This window comes from Octopus bimaculoides, chromosome 5, assembly GCF_046866305.1.
Source record: "Octopus bimaculoides isolate indiv1 chromosome 5, ASM4686630v1, whole genome shotgun sequence".
Taxonomy (NCBI): Eukaryota; Metazoa; Mollusca; class Cephalopoda; order Octopoda; family Octopodidae; genus Octopus; species Octopus bimaculoides.
The window spans coordinates 87,145,843-87,167,155 of record NC_142932.1 but is presented as its reverse complement, the minus strand read 5'-3'; the positions used below and the strand labels follow the sequence as shown (position 1 = coordinate 87,167,155).

Genomic DNA, 21,313 nt, shown 5'->3' with positions numbered 1-21,313 from the left:
CAATCTGAACATAAAATATAGAAATGTCGATTTTTATCAATATTGATATCAAATGACCATATTTCTGTGCACTTACTATACTATCAAGGGAATTTTACGAAATATTCTTCCGAGCAAATATTTTTTAAAGATTGTTGCAATTATAAAGGAGTAAAATGTGACAGAACATATTTTGTAAGATTATAGTAGAAGAAACTTGCTCAAGGTACCATGCAGTAGGACTGAACCCAGAACCATGTGGTTAGGAAGCAAGCCTCTTACAATACAGTCACGCCTGCGCCTATGCTGTTGTAGTTGTTGCCGATGATGCTCTTATTTACGTGGTTGTTCTTGTTGTTGACAATGTGCTGTCGATGTTGTCGTTGGCACTGTTACTGTTGTTGATAATGTTGATGTTGGTATTATTGTTTAACCGCAGGTAAACCCTAAGCAAGTACGCGTGCCACGTAGGTAATCAACTGAACAAGATCCAATTGATAAATCTATTCTTACAGATATATTCAGTTTTGGCCTAAGATGAGCACATTGAAACATTTACAGTGGTTAATCGTATGCCATGCTGGATTGTAGTGTGGGCCCGCTGCATTTTCTTGTTTGTTCATTCTGTTTCAGTGAATACTAAGAGTGGCCACAGGACTGAAAAATGGGAATCCATCAGAATGCAGAACTTGCTATTTATTCTCTGCTCTTATTAATGCTGGAATGCATCTTAAAAAAAAAAGACAATTAATTACTGCGGCTATTGTTTTTTGTGGCTTGGCTTGAAGGTGAGACATAAGATTTAGAATGCTACTGTAAATATATTCAAGGATTTTTGAATGTATATGCCTATCTGTGTGTGTGTGTGTGTGTGTGTGTGTGTGTGTGTGTGCGTGTATGTGTGTGTGTAATCAACAGAGAACTGTTGGTAGAACTGTACTTCTCTAGATCCAGGTCTTTGTGTGCAAAACAATGGGTTGGGGAAAGGTAAATTTGTGGGGAGAGGGAGGGATAATCGATTGTATCAACCCCAGTACTCAACTGGTACTTGATTTATCGACTACAAAAGGATGAACCGCAAAGTCGACTTCGGTAGGATTTGAACTCAGAAACTAAACACCCGAAAGCAATGCGCTAAGAACTTTGTCCGATGTGCTAACGATTCTGTCAGCTCACCGTCTTCTTCTTCTTCTTCTTCTTCTTCTTATTCTTATTATTATTATTATTAATAATAATAATAATAATAATAATAATAATAATAATAATAATAATAATAATCTTTTCTTTATTGGCCGAAAACAAAACAAAATAGGGCCGATACGACACGACGAACAATTTGGATTAAGTACAATATTCGTGTACATAATAAATAACAAAACAATTAACAACAAAATTTAAAACTCCCCAAAAGCGGGGAGTTCCTCTCAGGGCCAACCAAGGAACCCCACCCATCCTGATTACTCCGACCGCCAAGGGCACCACAGGCAACCTCACTCCCTCTCGGCTCCTCCGGTCTACAAGCGCAAGTTCAGAGTAGGCTCGTTCCCAGTACATAATTCCTCATCTCTTAAATATAGAACTGTATTAATAATAATGATATATATTTTTTATCTGGAAGATAGAATGTGTTAAATAAATGATATTATTCAAATATTGTAGAAATGAAGATTACCTGAATACCCATCACAATCGGAGCCATCTGAAACAATCGTTTGGAAAGGTGAAGAGAGAAATCAGCTGCTTTAATGCGAAGCTTCTTTCGTACTCCAATTGAATATTTAATCTATTCGGTGAGTATAGTATGCTTATATATAGTCTGTAAAATAACACCTGAAATAAAATTATATACCCCGAAGATAAAAGAAAAATACCTGTTTGCCTACATATTCATCTTTATACACCCACATACACACTCACACACATGTGTGTGTATGTATGTGTATGTGTATGCGTGTATGTATTTATATATATATATATGCATGCTTATTTGTGTGTATATATATATGTACATGTGGGTATGCATATGTGAGAGTGTGTGTGTGTGTGTGTTGTTCTTGAATGTAATTATATGCATTTTGAAACTAGATACATGCATTCAGGTTCTACGACTTAAAGTACGCTTGTGAACGAGTTTTATAATCCATTCTTGTCAAAACAAACAAACATGCCGATTTGTTAAGATTGTACTGCGACACCATGTGACACGTCATTCCAATTTTGTGGAGTGAATATTCTTTACAAAACCACTACAACACGATTCTTGTAAATATTCGCGTTTTTAATGTATTTCTGAAGGACATCATCCTATTGTACAATATATTATCTAGTGTATATAAATTACAGTATGTGTGTGTATATTGACCATAGGGCGCAGCAGTGGCTGTGTGGTAAGAAGCTTGCTTCCCAACCACATAGCTCTGGGTTCAGTCCCACTGCGTAGTACCTTGAGCAAGTGTCTTCTACTATAACCTCGGGCCGACTAAAGCCTTGTAACCTCATGGACATCGGTGGCGATTTTTTTCCTCCGTTTTCCGACGAAGAGCTCCGCTCGAAACGTCATATTCTCTCTCTTTCCTTTCTCGAGCGTCTAGTAACACAATCTGTATCACGTCCTCACGTTGTTGTTTTTTGTTGTTGTTTTTTTGTCTTTTTCCTTTTTTGAACTTTATATATATATATATATATATATATATATAAAGAAGCCCGTCGTATGTGAGTGTGTGTGTCTGTCTGTCTGTGTCTGGTGTCTGTGTGTCTGTGTTTGTTCCCCCACCATCACTTGATAACCAATGTTGGTGTGTTTACATCCTCGTAAACTAGCGGTTCGGCAAAAGAGACCGATAGAATAAATACTAGGCTTACAAAGAATAAATCCTGGGGTCGACTTGTTCGACTAAAGGCGGTGCTCCAGCATGGCCGCAATGAAATGACTGAAACAAGCCAAAGAATAAAAGAATATATATGTGTATGTATTTGTGTGTCTGTGCTTAACCCCCATCACCGTTTGACAACCGATGTTGGTGTGCTTACGTCCCCGTAACCTAGCGGTTCGACAATATAGACCGATAGAATAAGCACTAGGCTTACAAAGAATAAGTCCTGGGGTCGATTTGTTCGATCAAAGCCAGTGCTCCAGCATTGTCGGAGTCAAATGACTGGAACAAGTAAAAGAATAAAATAATAATAAATATATGTGGAAAGTATATTTTATTTTCCGTGCTGAAATTCGAAACCGAATCTATGAATTCTTGCTCGCCATTGGCTGACCAGGCGGGAAAAATTTCTTTGTCCTGTCGGATGGGTTTCCACTCGACCTCCGACCCGGCTATGTCACGGAAAGTTCAGATAGACAGTAAGTAAGCTAAATAGGTACAAGCCACTCTTATAATGGTATATCCATCCTTCTAACTCGAATGGGTCATTATAAATACGAGTTCCGTTGGAGACACGGACAGTCAACACTGTGATAGAGATGGTTAGCACTGTGAGCGGAGCGATACGCAAGAGTTAGCAGTTGCAGACCACAGAACAGATCAGATAGAGAAACAACACAACAGAGGTGAATCACGAACAAACACGCATACACAAAATATGTCTTTTTACTATATCGTCCCATCAACATTCTCTTTCCTCCGTTTTTAGTTCGCCTACACGAAGTAGTTGGCTACATTATGTAGCGACATATTTGTTTCAAGTATCCAACAAAGTGAATGCAGCTGTGACTAAACAAATAGTGTAAACTACATTCCTATTCTTTCTTCATTGTTTTCCATCGATACCGGTCCATCATCTGCATCATGTGCTATACCGGCAACTTACAATGATCCTTCAACATCACATTCTGCTACGTATGTATGTATGTATGTATGCATGCGTGTATGTATGTATGCATGCATGTATGTAAATGCAGGCACTCACGCACGCACAAAACAGACATTTACAGTTAGAATGACAGATAGACAGGCAGATAGATAGATAGATAGATAGATAGATAGATAGATAGATAGATAGATAGATAGATAGATAGATAGATAGATAGTAAGCAGGAAGGTAAGAAGATAGGTACGTAGGTGCAGGTATAGCGCTATACTTAAGAAATTCGGTTTGCAGTCACGTAGTTTCGAATTCAGTTCCACTGTGTGGTACCTTAGTCAAGCGTTTTCTACTATAATCTCGCACGGTTTGTCGACCAATGTCCGTTGAGTGAATCTGGAAGATGGAAGCCTGCGCGCGCGTGCGCGTGTGCACGCGCACCAGACTCGTGTTGGTTTGTTTATTTCTAAGTTAGCGTTTGGGCAAAACAGACCGATAGAATAAGTACCAAACTTAAAAAACTAAGTGCTGCGGTTGATTGTTCGATTAAACCCATTAAGGCGGTGCTCCAGCATGGCTGCCGTCCAATGATTTTGAGCTCCTGACGATATTTGAAATGTCAAATGTCTAATATTGCTCTTTACTTCACCCAGGACTGCAGTTCTGTCAAATACACGAGCTGGAACCATAGATTAAGATCATTTTAGGTCGACATTCATATAAATTTGATCCCTCAACGCATAGGGTTTCAAGGTGAGTTTTTGAGAGCACTTTTCTGGCGTTCTGTTTAATTCTTTGGGTCAATTCAGACGGTAATGTGAAGCTGTCGGAGACTGTGGTCAATCCCTAGCTAGGAACAGTTGATGTTGGGAGTGTGGCAGCAGGATTCAGCTTCTCGCTATACTTCCGGAAAGAGTCATAAGTGGTTGCCAGCGAATTTCTACGACTTCATCAGCACCAATTTCTGGGACCCTAATCCCTTTCATTGTAATTTCAGCACATTGTATGTGAAGGGGAATTTGAGAAAGACACCAACTACTCTGCCTGTAACATCAAGGACGAACTGGTAGCCAAGATCGAGGTGTTCAAATATCTTCCCAGGGACAAAGTGAGGAACGCATGCGCCAGATTCTGGAGCCGTCTTGAGGTCTTGGTGGAAGTTGAAAGCAACTACTTTGAGTAAACTGATCTCTCCTAGCTATAATCTAGTTGATATTTATTGATTTTTAAAATACTTTCTGTTTTGGATAATAATAGCCAAATGGATTTAATTGGACCCTCCTACCCACCTGGACATAAAGAACCACAATAAATATCATTGTTGATGAGCATTCTTTCCACTGTCTAACCTATATTTCTTCGATGACGTAATACCCGACCTAAAGAGTCTTCTGTTTATCTATCTCCCTCTCTTGTTCTTCCTTTCTGTTTTTCTCTCCCACCCTTTCCCTATTCTTCTCCTCTCCCCATCACCGTTCCCTTTCTCTCTCTCTCTCTCACTCACTCTTCCTCCTTGACTCTCTCGTTGCTCACACGTGACCAACGGCCATTCTTTCTTTCTTCCACTTCCTTCCTAAAGGCAAGACGTGCTTTTATCTGTCTCTTCTCAAAGCTCGTTTTTCCAGCGTTCACCACTTCCCATCGCCTTGGCTTAACAGCCCTCACCGTTTGTTATTACTGTTTTGTTCTCACTGTCGTTTTTGTTACCACTTTCACCCTCCGCAAAAAATCCCAAATTTTATTTAACTTGCTTTGCGGGAAGGACTGTTTTAACGAAGTCGCGTCTTGTCCTTACCTTCGAAACACGGAGTAGATAAAACAGGGGACAACTGATGAAGGGAATGTTCTTTATGTTGCATGTCTCGTTCTTCTGTTTGTTTTTTTCGTTGTTCGAAAAAATGTTCGTTTTCTATGTTTTTGTATTTTATGTTCTCGTTTCTCATTGTCTTTTTTTTATATTTGTGTGTGTGTGTGTGTGTGTGTGTGTGTGTGTGTGTGCGTGTGTGCGTGTGCGTGTGTGTATATTATTTATATATATAAATATATATATATCGTTTTTGTATTTGGTGTGCAAGATTTCTTATGTGAATTCGTGTGCTGAAACATGTTTTATTGTTTCTGAGGAGAGTCATTCTTTTAGCGCCTTATTATTTAATACACTCACCGGTTCGATTTCCATTCATTTACGTATTTATTTTTTCTAAAATTTTCGTTGCGTCTTGCAACCTCTTCAATGGTCGTTGACTGTCCGTTATCAGAGCTGCGTTCTTTTTGTTTGTTTGTTTCTTTCTTTGTGTGCATGTGTGTGCGTCTGTGTACATGTGTACATATATGTATGTATGTGGGTGTATGCATGTATGTGTGTGTATGTATATATGTATGCGCGTGTATATATTCATGTGTTTGTGTGTTCATGTTTGTGTGTGTGTGTGTGTGTGTGTTTGTCTTTATATGTGCGTGTATTTGTGTGTGTACCTCTGTGTATATTTGAATGTGTCTATGTGTATGAGTTTGTGTAACTAGATACGTACGTGCTATGTGTGTCTGTGTCCTTGTGTGTGTGTGTGGAGTGTGCGTGTGTGTATGTGGCCATGTGTCTCAGTCTTCATTTGTGTATGTACGTGTGTGTGTGTATGTGTGTGCTTGTCTGTCCGTATTACCTATATATCTATCTATTTAGCTATCTGCTTACTTACACATCCATTTACCTAAATATATATTTTATTGTGTCTGTAATTTTCCAGGTTTATTATCTTATGAATATTATTACTCTTGCTCGCATTTTTTCATGAAATATAATTATGTGCACGATGTGCAGACCTTGCAACAATGACTGATATTGAGTACAAGTTTAAAGGTGGTTGAAAGCTTCAGACTTAATGGGAGGTGTTACGGTAACAACCAGTTTATTGTATGCTGAGTCCTGAAAAGTATTTCAGGCACTTCAAAAAAAAAAAACGATGTCAGAAGAGGTGAGGTTTGATTGTTTAATTACAAACCATTATAAAGGCTGGGTTGAAAGAAAATCAGACAGAAAGAAGAGGGTGCAGTTTATACAAAGTTGTTTTGTATTAGAATGTCCTTTTAACACGTAGATCGGTTAAAACTATATGAACTTGTATACTATTGTATACTACTCTGGTGAAATAAAAAGAAGACTAATAGCAGCTATAACAGTTACAATAATAATAATAACATTAATTATACTCGTCATCGTCATCATCATCATCATTTTTACTATTATTGTTAAGGCGGCGAGCTGGCAGAATCTTTAGCGCGCAGAACGGAATGCTTATAAGCAAAATAAAACTTATTAAAATGACAGAACGTGAAGATAACTAAAACCCTATTCTCAATGTATTAAGAATTAATAAATACTATAGGCTGAAGTTTTGTGGGGAGAAAGATAGTCGATTGCATTGACCCCAGTGCTCAACTGGTACTAATTTAATCGACTCCGATAGGATGAAAGGAAAAAAATTCAATCTTGGCGGAATTTGAACTCCAGACGAAATGCTGATAAGCATAACACTGTATATAGCGAGGCAGATCCTTTGAATACCAGTTAGTGTTCATCGGATGAACTCTACTAGCTCACCGCCTTAATACATAGTGAAATAGTCCTTTCTACTATAGGCACAAGGCCTGAAATTTTGGGGGAGGGGCCAGTCGATTAGATCGACCCAGTACGCAACTAATACTTAATTTATCGACTTTACAAGAATGAAAGGCAAAGTCGACCTCGGCGAAATTTTGAACTCAGAACATAAAAACAGCCGAAATACCGCCAAGCATTTCGCCTGGCGTACTAACGATTCTTATTTCTTTATTGCTCACAAGGGGCTAAACGTAGAGGGGACAAACAAGGACAAAGGGATTACATCGACCCCAGTGCGAAACTGGTACTTGATTTATCGACCCCGAAAGGATGAAAGGCAAAGTCGACCTCGGCGGAATTTGAACTCAGAACGTAACGGGAGACGAAATACCAATTTCATTATTACCCACAAGGGGCTAAACACAGATGGGACAATACACACATGCGGGGACAATTAACACATGATAGAATGGAACAATGAAATTAAACAATGATGATGGGACGACTACCCCAGCCCCACCCCGGGGCGGGCGCGTTATTTCAATTATTTGAACAGTTCTTAATAGTTCCTTTCACAGTCTTCGATAGTTCTTTTCAAAATTATCTCAATAATTTATCCAAAATAAAACTACTCACCATTTTATATAATCTTTTATTTCTTCGTAGTTCACCACTGGAGCGCTGGGTTCGAAATTCACCTCGGGCCCCAGTGGGTTTATATCTGTCGGGAAAGCCTCTTTTAATTTTTTATACTTTTCTTTTTCTATTAAAATCCATCTCGCCTCCTTATCGCAACGGTCCGAGAGGTCCACTTTGACAATGTCTTTTATTTTGGATATCTTCTCTATTTTTTGTGTGTATCGATATGACATTAAATATATGCCGTTCCTATGTACCTCCTGCGTTTGTATGTCTGTTCTTTTTTTGTTTTTGTGATTCTGTACTACCATGCGTCTGTTCTTCTATAATTCTTTGTGACTGTATAGCTGTGTGTTTATCTGTCTGTGGTTCTGCATGTTTGTGTGACTGTAAGTCTGCATGTTGTGTTTGTGTGTCTGTGTTTTCAGGTTCTGTGCTTTTAGGTTTCTGCAACTCTGCGTTATCTTCTTCGCTTCCGAGTGTATGTATGTTTGTGTGTTTATTCATCTGTGTATCTGTCTGTCTGTGCGATTGTGAGACTGTATGGTTCTGTGGTAATGTTCTGCTGCTATTATCTTCTTTCCTCAGTGATCCCACTTGATCCTGTGATTTGCATTTTTTCCCTTGTTCGACTTTCGGCGATGAGCTCCTCCTTTTTCTCTTCCTTGATTTAGCTTCCTCAAAATCAGCGCTCTTCTCCTCTTCCTGTGACTGTTTCCTCTCCTCTATCACGCCTTCTTGCGTTTCCATTTCTTTGTTTTCCATTATTTCTGGGCACCTTCTTCTAATGTGACCTCTTTTGCCACATTCGTAGCACTTTGGAGGTCTCCCCTCCAACATTATGTCCAGTTTGTCCTCGTTAGGCAGTTCCAGTGTCTCCGGTATGTCATTGTAAACTTTCTGACTTGCTATAAAAAGCACATTCAATCCATAGCCTAGGCAATTTATTTGTTGGGTTCTGCTTATCATAATTATCCTGACATCTCCTTCTCTTTCACGAAAAATTGCTGCCATTACCCATTCCAACTCTATTTTCGGTGGGATCCTATCCACTCTAATCCACGTTGGACGTCTACCCAACTTATTGGGAAAGAGCATCCAATTTCCTTTGGCTAGTGCTTTATTGGCGTATTTTTTTGCTGCCTCCTCCGATACAAATGTTATTTCTACAGACGCGTATGTCTTGCCTCTTGTAAAAAAACGACACATCTTGCAATTCCTTCAAATACTCCTCCACCTCCTACTTCGTTGCACTCTCTATTCTTTTATTTTTCCTTGAAAAGGATTTATATTCCACGACTCCAATTTCCATTTTCGTCTTTTCCTCCTCTGATGGGGTCAACTTTACGTTTGGCCCCTCCTTCTTTATCATTTCTTTATATTTTTCAATTTTCTCAGCCATGTCTTCATTCCAATGTATTTCATATTGCTTCAGCAGGCCTAGGACGACGGAAGCTCGACTCCCCGTCGCTGCTGCATCCGTCTTCATTTTCTCCATCTCAGCAACGCCCACCAAACAATAGTGGCGTTATACTAAAAAAAATCGCAGCGAGTAATAACACGTCCGACCAGTAAACTCACGGAGACGAAATACCGATTTCTTTATTACCCATAAAGGGCTATACAAAGAATTTTAAGACATCACAAAACATAAAGACAGTACAAAACGCAAACATAAAATCGGGGTAATTAAAATAAAATGATAATATGCAAGAATGAAAAAAATGAGGCGCAATGTCCACTCGATCCCCGAAGTCGGGTGGTTACATTTATCCAGTTTTTCACTTTTACGTTCAACATCATGTAAACATTTTAACGGTTTTGTAACTCAAAAAATTCAAACTCTCGCGTTACCTTTCTTCCATTAATCATTGTTACGTCCGTCCTTAACAACTGCAAATAATCAGTTCTAGGGGGTGGTGTCTCCACCAACCATATCCGTTTCGTTAATATAATTTCACCAAGTCCTTCTATGCGCTCTCAGCAGCCTTCCTCAGGTATCAAAATGCATCTTTCAGCACATTTCTCTGGCATTTTCACTCTTATTACTTCTCCCAACCTCTCGACCCTTCTCTCCATCTGCTCACAACTCTCGTACTTTATCAAAACCCCCTTGTATTTTACATCTTTATCCGTTCTCTCCTCCTCCTCTTGTACATTATTAGTTTCTGGCTTTTTTTTAATCTTTTTTTTGTTTTCCGTTGACCGTTCTTTTGATTTATTTTTCCTTCGCCTTTTAGGGTTAGTAGCTCCATTTTCGTTCTTCTCCTTTGTTTTCTCTGTTTCACACTTCTGTCTCTCTTTTATTTCCTCAGTGTGGTCTACAATTTTTTCCTCCTCTGCTTGTGCTTTCTCTTGCTGTGGCTGTGTGAACTCATATAGGGGGCATTTGGTCTTCATATGACCTCTCTCCCCGCATATATAACAATTTGGTTTTCTTCCCTCGACTACATTTAACGTTTTCTCGTCCTCCACTTCTATCTGGTAGGGAATTCTTTCTATGTCCTCGAATGTGGCAAAAAGCCACATTTCGAGTCCAAATCCCGACCATTTGCACACTTTTGATTTCGCCACTGTCCCCAATTCCGGCTCCTCCTTGGTTGCAGCCAGTACTGTTGCAACCAACCACTCTGGCTTAATATCTGGTGTAACTCTGGGAATTCGTATTTTCACACTTCTTCTTCCTCTATAGCTTGGTAGCAATGCTATTTTCTCACTTCTTAATATGTTGGTTGCCTCTTCTATAGTGGCGTACCGAACTTTCTTCCTCTGTTGATGTACGTGGCTTCATTGACAATTTCACCCAGGCACTCCTCGATTTCCTCCTCCGTCACCATTTCAATTTTACCTGTTTCGACAGCCTGTGTACGATACACTACTGTCTTCAGAATTTTATTTTCTTTAGTCTCTTTTGGGGGACAGAATTTGTACGAGTCTCCCTCAACTTCTATCAAATTCCTGCTTCTGGTCACCTCCTCCATATCCAACTTGATTAACTTGGTTTCCAGCGGCACTGGCTTCCTCACCGCAGTGGCCTTGGCGTAGCTCTCCATACTGGAGACACTACCACTTGACATAGCTGGGGAAAATGCAGCAGCTCACGTTAAATGCAACCATAATAATTCCACAAAAACCACAATTATTCACCGAGACAGTTTTCACAAAAAAACACAACAGTATTCACAATAATTCACAGAGCCGTTATACCGCGAAGCATTTCGCCCGGCGTGCTAACGATTCTGCCAGCTCGCCGCCTTTACATAGCGAAATAGTAAAATACATACTAACAACTATCTACACCGAGGTAAAAGATTTAGACAAAGTAGTTAACAGAAAAGTCGAAGCAAATGCTCTAGTGGTTAGAGCAGCGGACGCGCGGTCGAGGTATCGTGTGCTCGAATCTCAGACCGGCGATGTGGGAGTTTATGAGCGAAGCACCTAATCTCCATGCGGCTCTGGTAGAAGGTAATGGCGAACTCCTGCTGACTCTATCACCACAACTTTCTCTCACTCTTTCCTCCTGCATCTAGCATCTCCCGTCCAGGTGGGGAACCTATACGCCAATGAAACCGAGAAACCGGCCCTTTTGAGCCAGGCATGGCTCGAGAAGGAACAAACAACAGTTAATACAAAAGTGTAAAAAAAAAGACAAATACAATATAAAACACAAAATCTACACTGATTTACAAAATTTAGTGAAGAAAATATGAAGAAAAAACCCCACTCCATGATCAATACCTTGCAAGACTCGACAGGGGGGAAATGTTTCTGTGTGAATGGTTTTTGTTTTTTGTTGGTTTTTTTTTGGGGGGGGGGATATTTATTTATTGATTGATTGATTGTGTTTTTCTTCATAAGTTTGTGAAGAGAAGAAGTATAGTGTCGACGTCTTCTGCAGATTCCCCTCCCAGACCAGTAAAATTGGTGCGATTAATGTACAGCCTGAACACTTGTAGATCAATCTCTCACAGACTAATGCGATTAATGTACAGCCTGAACACTTGTAGATCAATCTCTCACAGACTAATGCGATTAATGTACAGCCTGAACACTTGTAGATCAATCTCTCACAGACTAATGCGATTAATGTACAGCCTGAACACTTGTAGATCAATCTCTCACAGACTAATGCGATTAATGTACAGCCTGAACACTTGTAGATCAATCTCTCACAGACTAATGCGATTGATGTTCAGTCTGAGCATCTGTATGTCAATCTCAGTGAGCAGCAGAAGCACATTTGATTGAGAAGAATGCCGAGACACAAGTGGAGCGGGTTTAGTGTGGATCACGCCTGGTTATGTTGGGTGCCAAATGCGTGTCGTGAGCTCAGTGTGGGTCATTCGGGTCGCGTTTGGTTCCAAAGCTAGCTTTGATGTGCAGACGGCCTCTGTGAGAATACTTTCGGTTTTCAGAGCTTTTCTGTTTCCGTAATTTCGGATAAGAGATTGTGTGGATGTAACAGTCAGATCCTGATCTATTGTTACACTTGACGCTAGCATGTGTGTCTCAGATACCGACATTTGTGTATGTTTGTTTATTGTAATCTTTGTACAGTTCTCACATTTGGGAATAAAATTGTAATCATCAGCCCTTCTCTTACATTCAACAAATATTACCCTTGTCGGCGAAATTGTTTTGTCGTGAAATAATCTAGCTCAAATTGGAGTTCGTTCCATGATTGCATTCTGCGTGCTGGCTTCCTATGTCTACTCTGTAAATGCGATTAAAAGGTGTTGTCTTTGAGACTTAATGTAATTTAGCCACAATATTTGAATCGATTGCATTTCTTAGCTTTTACTTTTCTCTGGAAACGATATTAATAAGTAAAATGTCTATGCATGTGTTCGTGGGAAAGAGAGAGACACACACAGAGAGAAAGAGTACATGTATATGTATATATATATATATATATATATATATATATGGGTGGGGTGTAACAAATAGCTTCCTAGAATCTAAACCAGGATTCAAAACCGAATCTACATTTTACTACCAGTTCTTTTCCTATTGTTCTTGGTTTTTGCACTAAGAAATTCACGAGAGTCAACTGTCACTCTTATGTTCTATTGTTGAAGTTAACATTCTGAGAATAAGAGATGGAAAATCCTTTCTCTAGCCTGACCTAATTTTCTTTCTTTTTTTTCTTTTTTTACTAGCTTCCGCTAGTTTTACTACTTTCACCACAGTTTAAAAGAAAGGGTAACCCCCATTCTGTTAACACAAAAGGCTACTTGCATCAGTCTGTGCTTTGACGAAGATACCAACCAACACCTCCCAGTTACACCAAATGGTGTCATTGCATCAAAGAGTGATAGCAGAAAGGTTCGTTGCGATTCCTTAAATTTGTAATTTCAACACTTGGTCTGAGGACTTTCCCTCTAGTGATAATGAGATAGGTTCATCTCCGTTTGTGACCCGAATCAAAATCGTTTCTATCTCTTTGGTCACTTGGTGCCTTGCTAAAAAGCATCTATTTCTCTCTCTTCTCTTATGGATTGTCATCGCGCACCAATACAACTTTCATTCTATCTACTTATCAGCCCAGAGAAGTAAACTCTCTCTCTCACTCTTTCTCTCTCTCTCTCTCTCCCTTTTTCATCAGTCTTTTAGTTGTCAACTAAAGATGAATTTAACTACCTACAGAATGTACAGCAGAATCATTGTACTACAACTCGAAGAAGTTGTGTCTTACATTGTAACGATATGATAAAGGGTCATTTCAGTTAATGGTAATAATTTTCGAATCAAGTTGGTTTGGCTGCCAGCATTTCAAAAATTAAAGTTTACCGAAAATTTTTAAATTCTGCACAATAATATACTTTTCCAAGCTGAATTGCTGGAGTTATTTCACTTTTTCCAGAAAAATGTTTTGAAAAAGTTATAGAGGTTTAAAGTTTAATCATTTTCACCTAGTCAAGAAACAGGATTTGAAAGCTGTCATTTTGTGCGTGACTGCACATTTTATCGTCAGCATCCTGAAAATAACACGTGTTGTAAACAACACGTGTTTCGTAGTTTGAAGCATTCAATATGCATTTAATGCGATACCACGAACTTAAAAAATTTATCCAAAAATCGTTATTTCAATGTTATTTTTAGCACACCTCACAACCACCTCGGTGACAAAAAAATTCGAGTAAACAAGTAGTTTTAAGCATTCAATATACATTTAATGCAAATGCGATGACCAGCACGTTACAAATTAAATATAATTTTAAAAAATAAACATTTTGTTGACCAGTTCATAAATGCATATGCTCAATTGTCAACAAATAGGTAAAATAAGTGGTTTCAATACATTTGTCAACACGTGCTTTCTCGCAGTCAAAAGAGATCTCATGTTCTGCTCGTTACTATGGAAACAGGCATGAATGTTTCTGTGGCTTACGATTGGCGAAAATTACCAAAATTTTCAAAATTTATTTCCTAATGATTTTCTATTTATTGATTTATAACGAAAATGGTTTTCACGTTATTAATTAGTAATAAGTGTGTCGTTACACTGAATTTGAAATCAATTCGAACAGAATTGATGCTGGCAGCCAAACCGATTAGATCTTAATTCTCTTCTCTCATTTATTTGCCACATATAATTCGTTGCAAACACACTCACACACGCGTGTGTGTGTGCGCGCGCGCACAGCTAAGATCGTTAGAATGAGCGGATAGATTTCTAAGCAGTAAACGTTCCGGCTCTCTGCATTCTGAGTTCAAATTCCGCCGAGGTCAATTTTGCCTTTCGTGCTTCCAGGAGAATATACATAAATTGCTGGTCGTGGACTGGAGTCGATACTTCTCTTGGCGGAGACGGACTATATGTAATCTGAACCTTTCCCTCCTTATTTATTTATTTTTTTTTTTTACTGAATCCCACGTTTTAGGCAATGGATATTCCGATTCCTAACTCAAAACCTAACCCTAACCCCGACCCTAACCCTAACCCTAACCCCGTTTGCCAAAGCGCATTTTTTCCTTCATATTTATTTCCTATAAGGTGCACTTCAACTACTACACTATTTTTTTTTCACTTTTTCCACCGGGTGTCGATCTATATAAAAACTGGGGGGGGGGGGGGATAATCGAAATTTTGAATTTGAGATTTTTGAAAATTTTTTTTCAGAATCGGAATCTCCATAGCTTAAAACGTGGTATTCCGTAAAAAAAATAATAAATAAGCGGGGAAAGGTTCAGATTACATATAGTCCGTCTCCGCCCTTCTCTTTCCTTCTGGCTTTTTCTCTTCTAAAAGAAATAAGCTATGATTAGATCCGAAGAGGGGCAGACCCCGAGGTTAAAATTACCAAAGACATTATGTCTCGGTGTCCCCTACATTACGATTCTATCAACGGGTTGAGGACTCAAAGCAAGGTCAGGCATAGACATATACAGAGATTGAACCAAAAGTAATACAAATGTAAATACGTAGCGGAATGTGGTATTGTCAGGTGTAGCAGATAATATCAGGCGCGTTGGACCAGTATCGATGAAAAACATCATTTATTTAATCGTAGTTGTATTTACTTATTTGATACTTGAAACTTGATTTAAAATATTAAACAAATATGCCGCTACATAATGTTAGCCAACTACTTCGAGTCAGCGAAATTGTGTACACCAAGAAATGTGCGAAGTAAAACGGAAGTAAGAACGTGGAGAGAATGTTGATGGGGCGAGACAGTATAAATACATACTTTGTGTCTGTGTGTGCCCATCACTGCTGCTGTGTTATCTCTCTGCCGGGTTTTACTCTGTCGGGTCCGTGGCTATCTCTCTAGTTCCCTTCAGCTCATTGTTTTTGTCTGCCTACAAAGCACTGGCATTTATAGTGGCCCGTTCCAGCTAGAAGGGTGGATATATCATTATAATAGTAGCCTGTACACATTTAGGTCACTTGCTGTCCATTTGAACTTTCCGTAACACAGCCAGGTCGGAGGTCGAATGGAAACACATCAATCAATGTTCCTTTTCACACAACAGAGATTTTCCCGCTTGCTTTGACACGAGAGAACTTTTGGATTCGATTTCGAATCTCAGCCAGGAAGAGAAATTCAGTTTCTACATTTTTTTTTCTTCGTTTATCAACATGCACAGTTTGTTCAGTCAGCGTAGTCTCTATCAAAAGCAATGTATTTGCATTGTCATTGAATCCAACTTTCAAATCCGCTTTGAAAAACTTCGGGTGTACACTGATGTACTCACTTCTTTACGGCCAATTTTTATCTTGTCTAAATTATCAACTCATTGTCTCTGAAGGCTCTCCTTCATCGAACCGAGCAGACTGAAGTCAGACGATACTAGATCCAGGTTGTACATTGAACGGCAAAGTACCGATTAGCCAATTTGCAAATTTGTTGTCAAAAATGTGTGTGGTTGCACATTGTCATGGTGAATGGAGATTGTTTTTAGATTCTTGATCGGTCTCTTCCACCTTAGAGAATCTAAACTTTTGATCGTTTCAGAGTAACTCTCAGGAATTCAATGTCGCCATGACATTCTCTGACGATTACTGACTTTTTAATTTCATACGTCTTGAAGAAGGGTGTGACGCCATTCTATGAGTTGAACCTTCGTTCCCAGCTCATCCACGTTCCATCCCCAGTCAACAGATTGGGAAAGAATGTGTCTTCATTGGTTTCCAACACTCATCAGATAAGTGCAGACTATCGCCCTTCTCTCCTTCAAATGGGTATCAGCTGCCTTGGAAATCACTTTGTCCACACTTTCTGATACCCAAAGTCTTCCACCACAGTCCACTTATGCAACAATCTCACAGATTGTGACTCACCTGTATGCGAATCAATCCACCCACTCAGTAGTGATTCATATTAGTAGTGGCAGTTGATGCATACTTTATCTTAAATGCTGATTTCGACTTCATTCAACTTTGTCATCCACCTGTGTGCATTGCTCTTGTCAACGGTGACACCGTGAATGTTGGACAGCACGCATTTCCTCCTTCATAAGGGACTCGATGACAGCACGTTGCTTTGCTGCTGTCTACAACTCAATATTTGTCTGCGTCGAAGAACGAGAAGAGTTACTATAGAGGAAGAATCACTCTACCAACATGGAGAATTTAAATACCTTATGTCAATTAATAAAAATGAATGGTTTTGCTCTATTTTTGATATAACTCGTGTGCGCGTGCGTATGTGTGACAGAGAGAGATAGAAGTTTTTAAAATTTGCTATCTCGAACGTATATTTTATGTTTAAAACCTAATGAAGTCCTACAGGAAAATGAAACCACGACGTCTGTACTGCAAGTTTTTACATCAACACGATGCCCTTGTATCAAACCGATTAATTCTTTGTGAAAGTTCATTTAACTTGTTACCATGTGATATTAAGAAGAAACAACTGAAGTCACTGAGAAACTACGCCTTATTTTATACGGAGTGAACTAATTAGCTTTGGGAAGTTAATTTGACAAATTTTCAGCGCACTAAGATTATTATTTTAAACATTTTAAAAATTATCAAGACGACTATGGTAAAACTGGATATCAAATTGAGGAGAAGAAGAATGTTAATGATCGTATTGGTAGTCGTTGTAGTGACTATAGTGGTAATGGTTGAGATGGTGGCAATGGCTGAGATGATGATGATGATGATGACGATGATGCCGCTGTCAGTGGTATTGGGGCTATGATTTGTGCAGTACAACACTATGTATATGAGAAACTTTGTGCCGAATAGCACTATATGCACCATGAGAGTCTTCACACAATAGCACTATGTACTCAATGACAGTAAGTACACTATGGTACTATGTGCAGTTATGACAGCATATACACTACGGTATTAAGGTCAGCGTCCCGCTATAAACAATAAGGTATCATGTGCAATATGTGCACTATTGCACAATTTGCAGTACGACGCTATGTGAATCAATACTGTAAGTGCATCATGGCACAATGGACACTATAATAGCATATGCAGTACTACACTATGTACAAGTAATGTACTATGACGCTATGTGCAGTATGGCAGTATGTGCAAATGAACAATAATGTGATGTGCAATATAATAGTATGTGCACTATGGTACTATGTGCACTATGGTACTATATGCATTGACAGAATGTACAGAATGACATTCTGCACTATGACAGTATATTCTCAATATTTGCACTATGACAGTATGTAGACTATGACCGTATAAACAGTATGCTAGTATGTACCACTAAGAGATGTGCTCAACTGGTGAAGGTCAAGCAACCGATAAGCAAATCTGTGGTATTAAGCAGAATATTTGCTGTACCCATCTTTTACACCAAGACAACATTTATACATGATAATGCTTCCAGTCAGTTAAGATCAGAAGCCATAAGAGCCATTGTCTGAAACTGCATCAAGTTACTGAGACTGCTATTGAGTGAGAGAGCAGCACATGCCATCAAAGTGACACTGATGTACAAATATATGAAGCATCACAACCATATACGCGTGACATGGTAAATTCATGTCAAGATAAACAGTGCATGACCTTGCAGGTGGGGCCCAATTAGAATTTTCTTCAGGGTGAGCAGCCCATCCCATTCAAAAGGTCCCAGAATAAGAGTTGCTTAGGAATGTTGAACAAAACATCCATGTTTCCAAAGGTGAGTTATTCAAACCCCAAAGAATTCCTCTCAATACATGGCTATGATGCTCCCCAACTACTTCTGCTCGTGATCAGAAATGCACATATTGTCAGCTACCAAAGAGACATGCTCAACCAGTTAAGGTCAAATGACCAACAAGCAAATCTGCGGTATTGAGCAGAATATTTGCTGCAGCCCATCTTTTACACCTAGACAAAATGTGTACATGAAAATACTTTCAATCAGTTAAGATCAGCACCCATGAGAGCCAGTGCTTCACCTTATGCGATACATCATAGAGAGGGCTGGGACTCCAGCTGGCTTCGGGGTGCTCTGATCCATTTGTATCAATCAAAAGCATTCGATAGGGTTGACCATCGCCACTTGGAAGCCATCGTAAAAGCAGGCGGTTTCGGTCCCGTTTTCAGAGGCTGGATCGCTGCAATGCACAGCGGCACCTCTTCAGTGGTCAAAGTAAACGGCCACCTATCGGAGCCGTTTGGCATCGCACGCTCGGTCCGTCATGGCTGCCCGCTGTCACCTCTTCTATACGTATTGGCACTCGAGCCACTGTTAAGGAAGTTGGAACAGCTAAGGGGCTTCCCTTTCGAACTGGGACAAGAATGGGCAGTATCAGCATACACGGACGACGTCACTGTCATGGTGCCGGATGCCACCGAAGTGGAGACGGTCGGCACCATCCTAAAAGAATATGAGTCGGTTGCAGAGGCTAAAATCAACGCCAACAAATCGGTTGGTTTGCGGTTGAGCTCCTGGAGAGGCAGGACGATGCCATCAGACGGTGTCGTCGGACACTGGACCGCCGGACCAGTTAAAGTGCTCAGGGTCTGGTTTGGTCACGACCTCCAGGTTGATAAGAAATGGGACTAGGTGGCGAACAGGTCAGTCTGTTGCCAGCATTCTCTGAGTGGCGGATTAGGTATGCCGTAGCTCCTAATGCGCAGACACGCTCTCAGGTTACGCCACCTGCAACGATTTCTGGATGAGGAGCGTGTGTGGGCGCCGTTTATGAGGTTCATCTTTCGCAACTCATCTCCTTGACGGAGCTGCAGTCCTGGGTGAAGAAAAGGCCGAGAGGCCTAGAATATCGTCAGGTGCTCGCTCACAACTTTCTACCAGTCGGGCAATGAGATCACTGGATGTTCTGCTTTAGAAATTTATGGAGGATTAGTGGTGGAGAAGTGCGACGACGCTCTTGGGGGAGACTCTGGGTACCGACAAGAACGAACTGCTAGTCTGTAACAGAGGACTTTCTGGTCGGGAACTATCATGGATAATTTCCAGATGTCCTTGGCCTGTCAGTGCTACCGGGGTGCGTTACCGGCTCAAGATAAACTCTACAGGCATGGATGTGTTGTGAAACGGACTTGTCCGAGGTGTGCGCAGGGTGACGAAACTGTTCTGCATGCTCTTGTTCAGTGTCTGGGCCTTGCTGACTTGTGGGGTTATGTTGAACAGCTGCTGTCATGTGTGGGACGGATCCATCTGTCAGCCGAATCTGTAGTGAAGATCATGCCGCTGCCCTCCTTCAATTGGGCAGGCAAGGCAGATTTCCTTTGCCCAGTGGCTATGGCAGAAGAGGTTGTTTGGTGGAAAAAGTTGAAAGGCATGAGGACAGATACATTCCTCTTTGGTAGAGCTTTCATTGACTTTTTCAAGTTTCACTTGAAAAGGAAATTGAGAGTGGAGAGGGAAGTGCTATCCTTGAGTGAGTTTATTGAAAGGTGGGTGAAAGTTGCGAAAATGGCAAGAGTAGATGGTACCTTTCTAAGTGTAAACCTGTGAGTTGGAGAGAAGGAATTGTTGAGGGCACTTGCTCCTAGCGTTTCAGGGAAATCTTGGACAGTGTGGTTCCTTATCCCTAGAGGCATTCCTGTATCAGAAGGGTCACATCTCTATCATCCCCACCCACCCGCTATTTTTTTTCTTTACCTTTGTATGCTATGCATATGCCTCTTCTTTTTCAGTGTATACCATGTATACTTACCTTTTTTTATCATTTAATTATTATATGTAAATCCCCACACTTTATGTCTGTCTCTGCATTGTCCCCCCTCATCCTTCGCCCTTGTGGCAAATAAATGAAATCATTATTATCATTATTATTATTATTATTATTATTATTATTATTATTATTATTATTATTATTATCATCATTATTGTTATTATTAGTCAATTCATTAGCATTTAACCAATTCACGAAATTATTGTTCAGTAATCATTTGGTCAATCAGTCACTCTGTTTGGTTTGTTTAAATTTTTTCAACACTCAAATTCACATCATGAATCTTGTAAACCAAATGCAAAAACAAAATATTCTAAGCTCAAGCTAACCAGATCCTGAAAAACATCGTGTTCTGCAGCTTCAAGATCTAAATAGCCACCCAACAGCTTCAGCTGTTAAGAGAATGCATCAACTCCTAGTTGTATCCCTACTACATCAATTCAGCAATAAATACAAATATAGCGCCTTTAAACTAGAAGACAGGCAGACAAACCTGAAGCACACCTGGAGCAGAGAGAGTATGTCATTAATGATGTCATGAACAGTAACAAAATTTTTTAACAAACCTAACTGATTGATTAACCAAACGATTCATCAAACATTCGATTAGTTAATTTATTAAAAGTTAACAAATTGAGTAATAAGAATGAAAGAACCAGTGCATGTGTTTAT

General features: G+C 39.7%; 1 protein-coding gene across 3 annotated transcripts in view; it reads right to left on the bottom strand.

Annotated features, from left to right (window-relative positions):
* Window positions 1-1,916, bottom strand: part of LOC106876066 (chitotriosidase-1) — a 36,963-nt gene extending 35,047 nt beyond the window's left edge. Inside the window, exon 1 of one of the 3 annotated variants that reach the window (XR_016241941.1) lies at window positions 1,652-1,856. Coding sequence is in view for 1 of the 3 variants with exons in the window: in XM_089352530.1 (XP_089208656.1) it covers window positions 1,652-1,678 (27 nt within the window). In the remaining 2 variants the exon portion in view is untranslated. Of the gene's footprint in view, window positions 1-1,651 lie in introns of all 3 variants that reach the window. The other 2 variants (XM_089352530.1, XM_014924473.3) reach the window with 2 other exon arrangements.
* Between the last annotated feature and the right edge of the window lie 19,397 nt (window positions 1,917-21,313).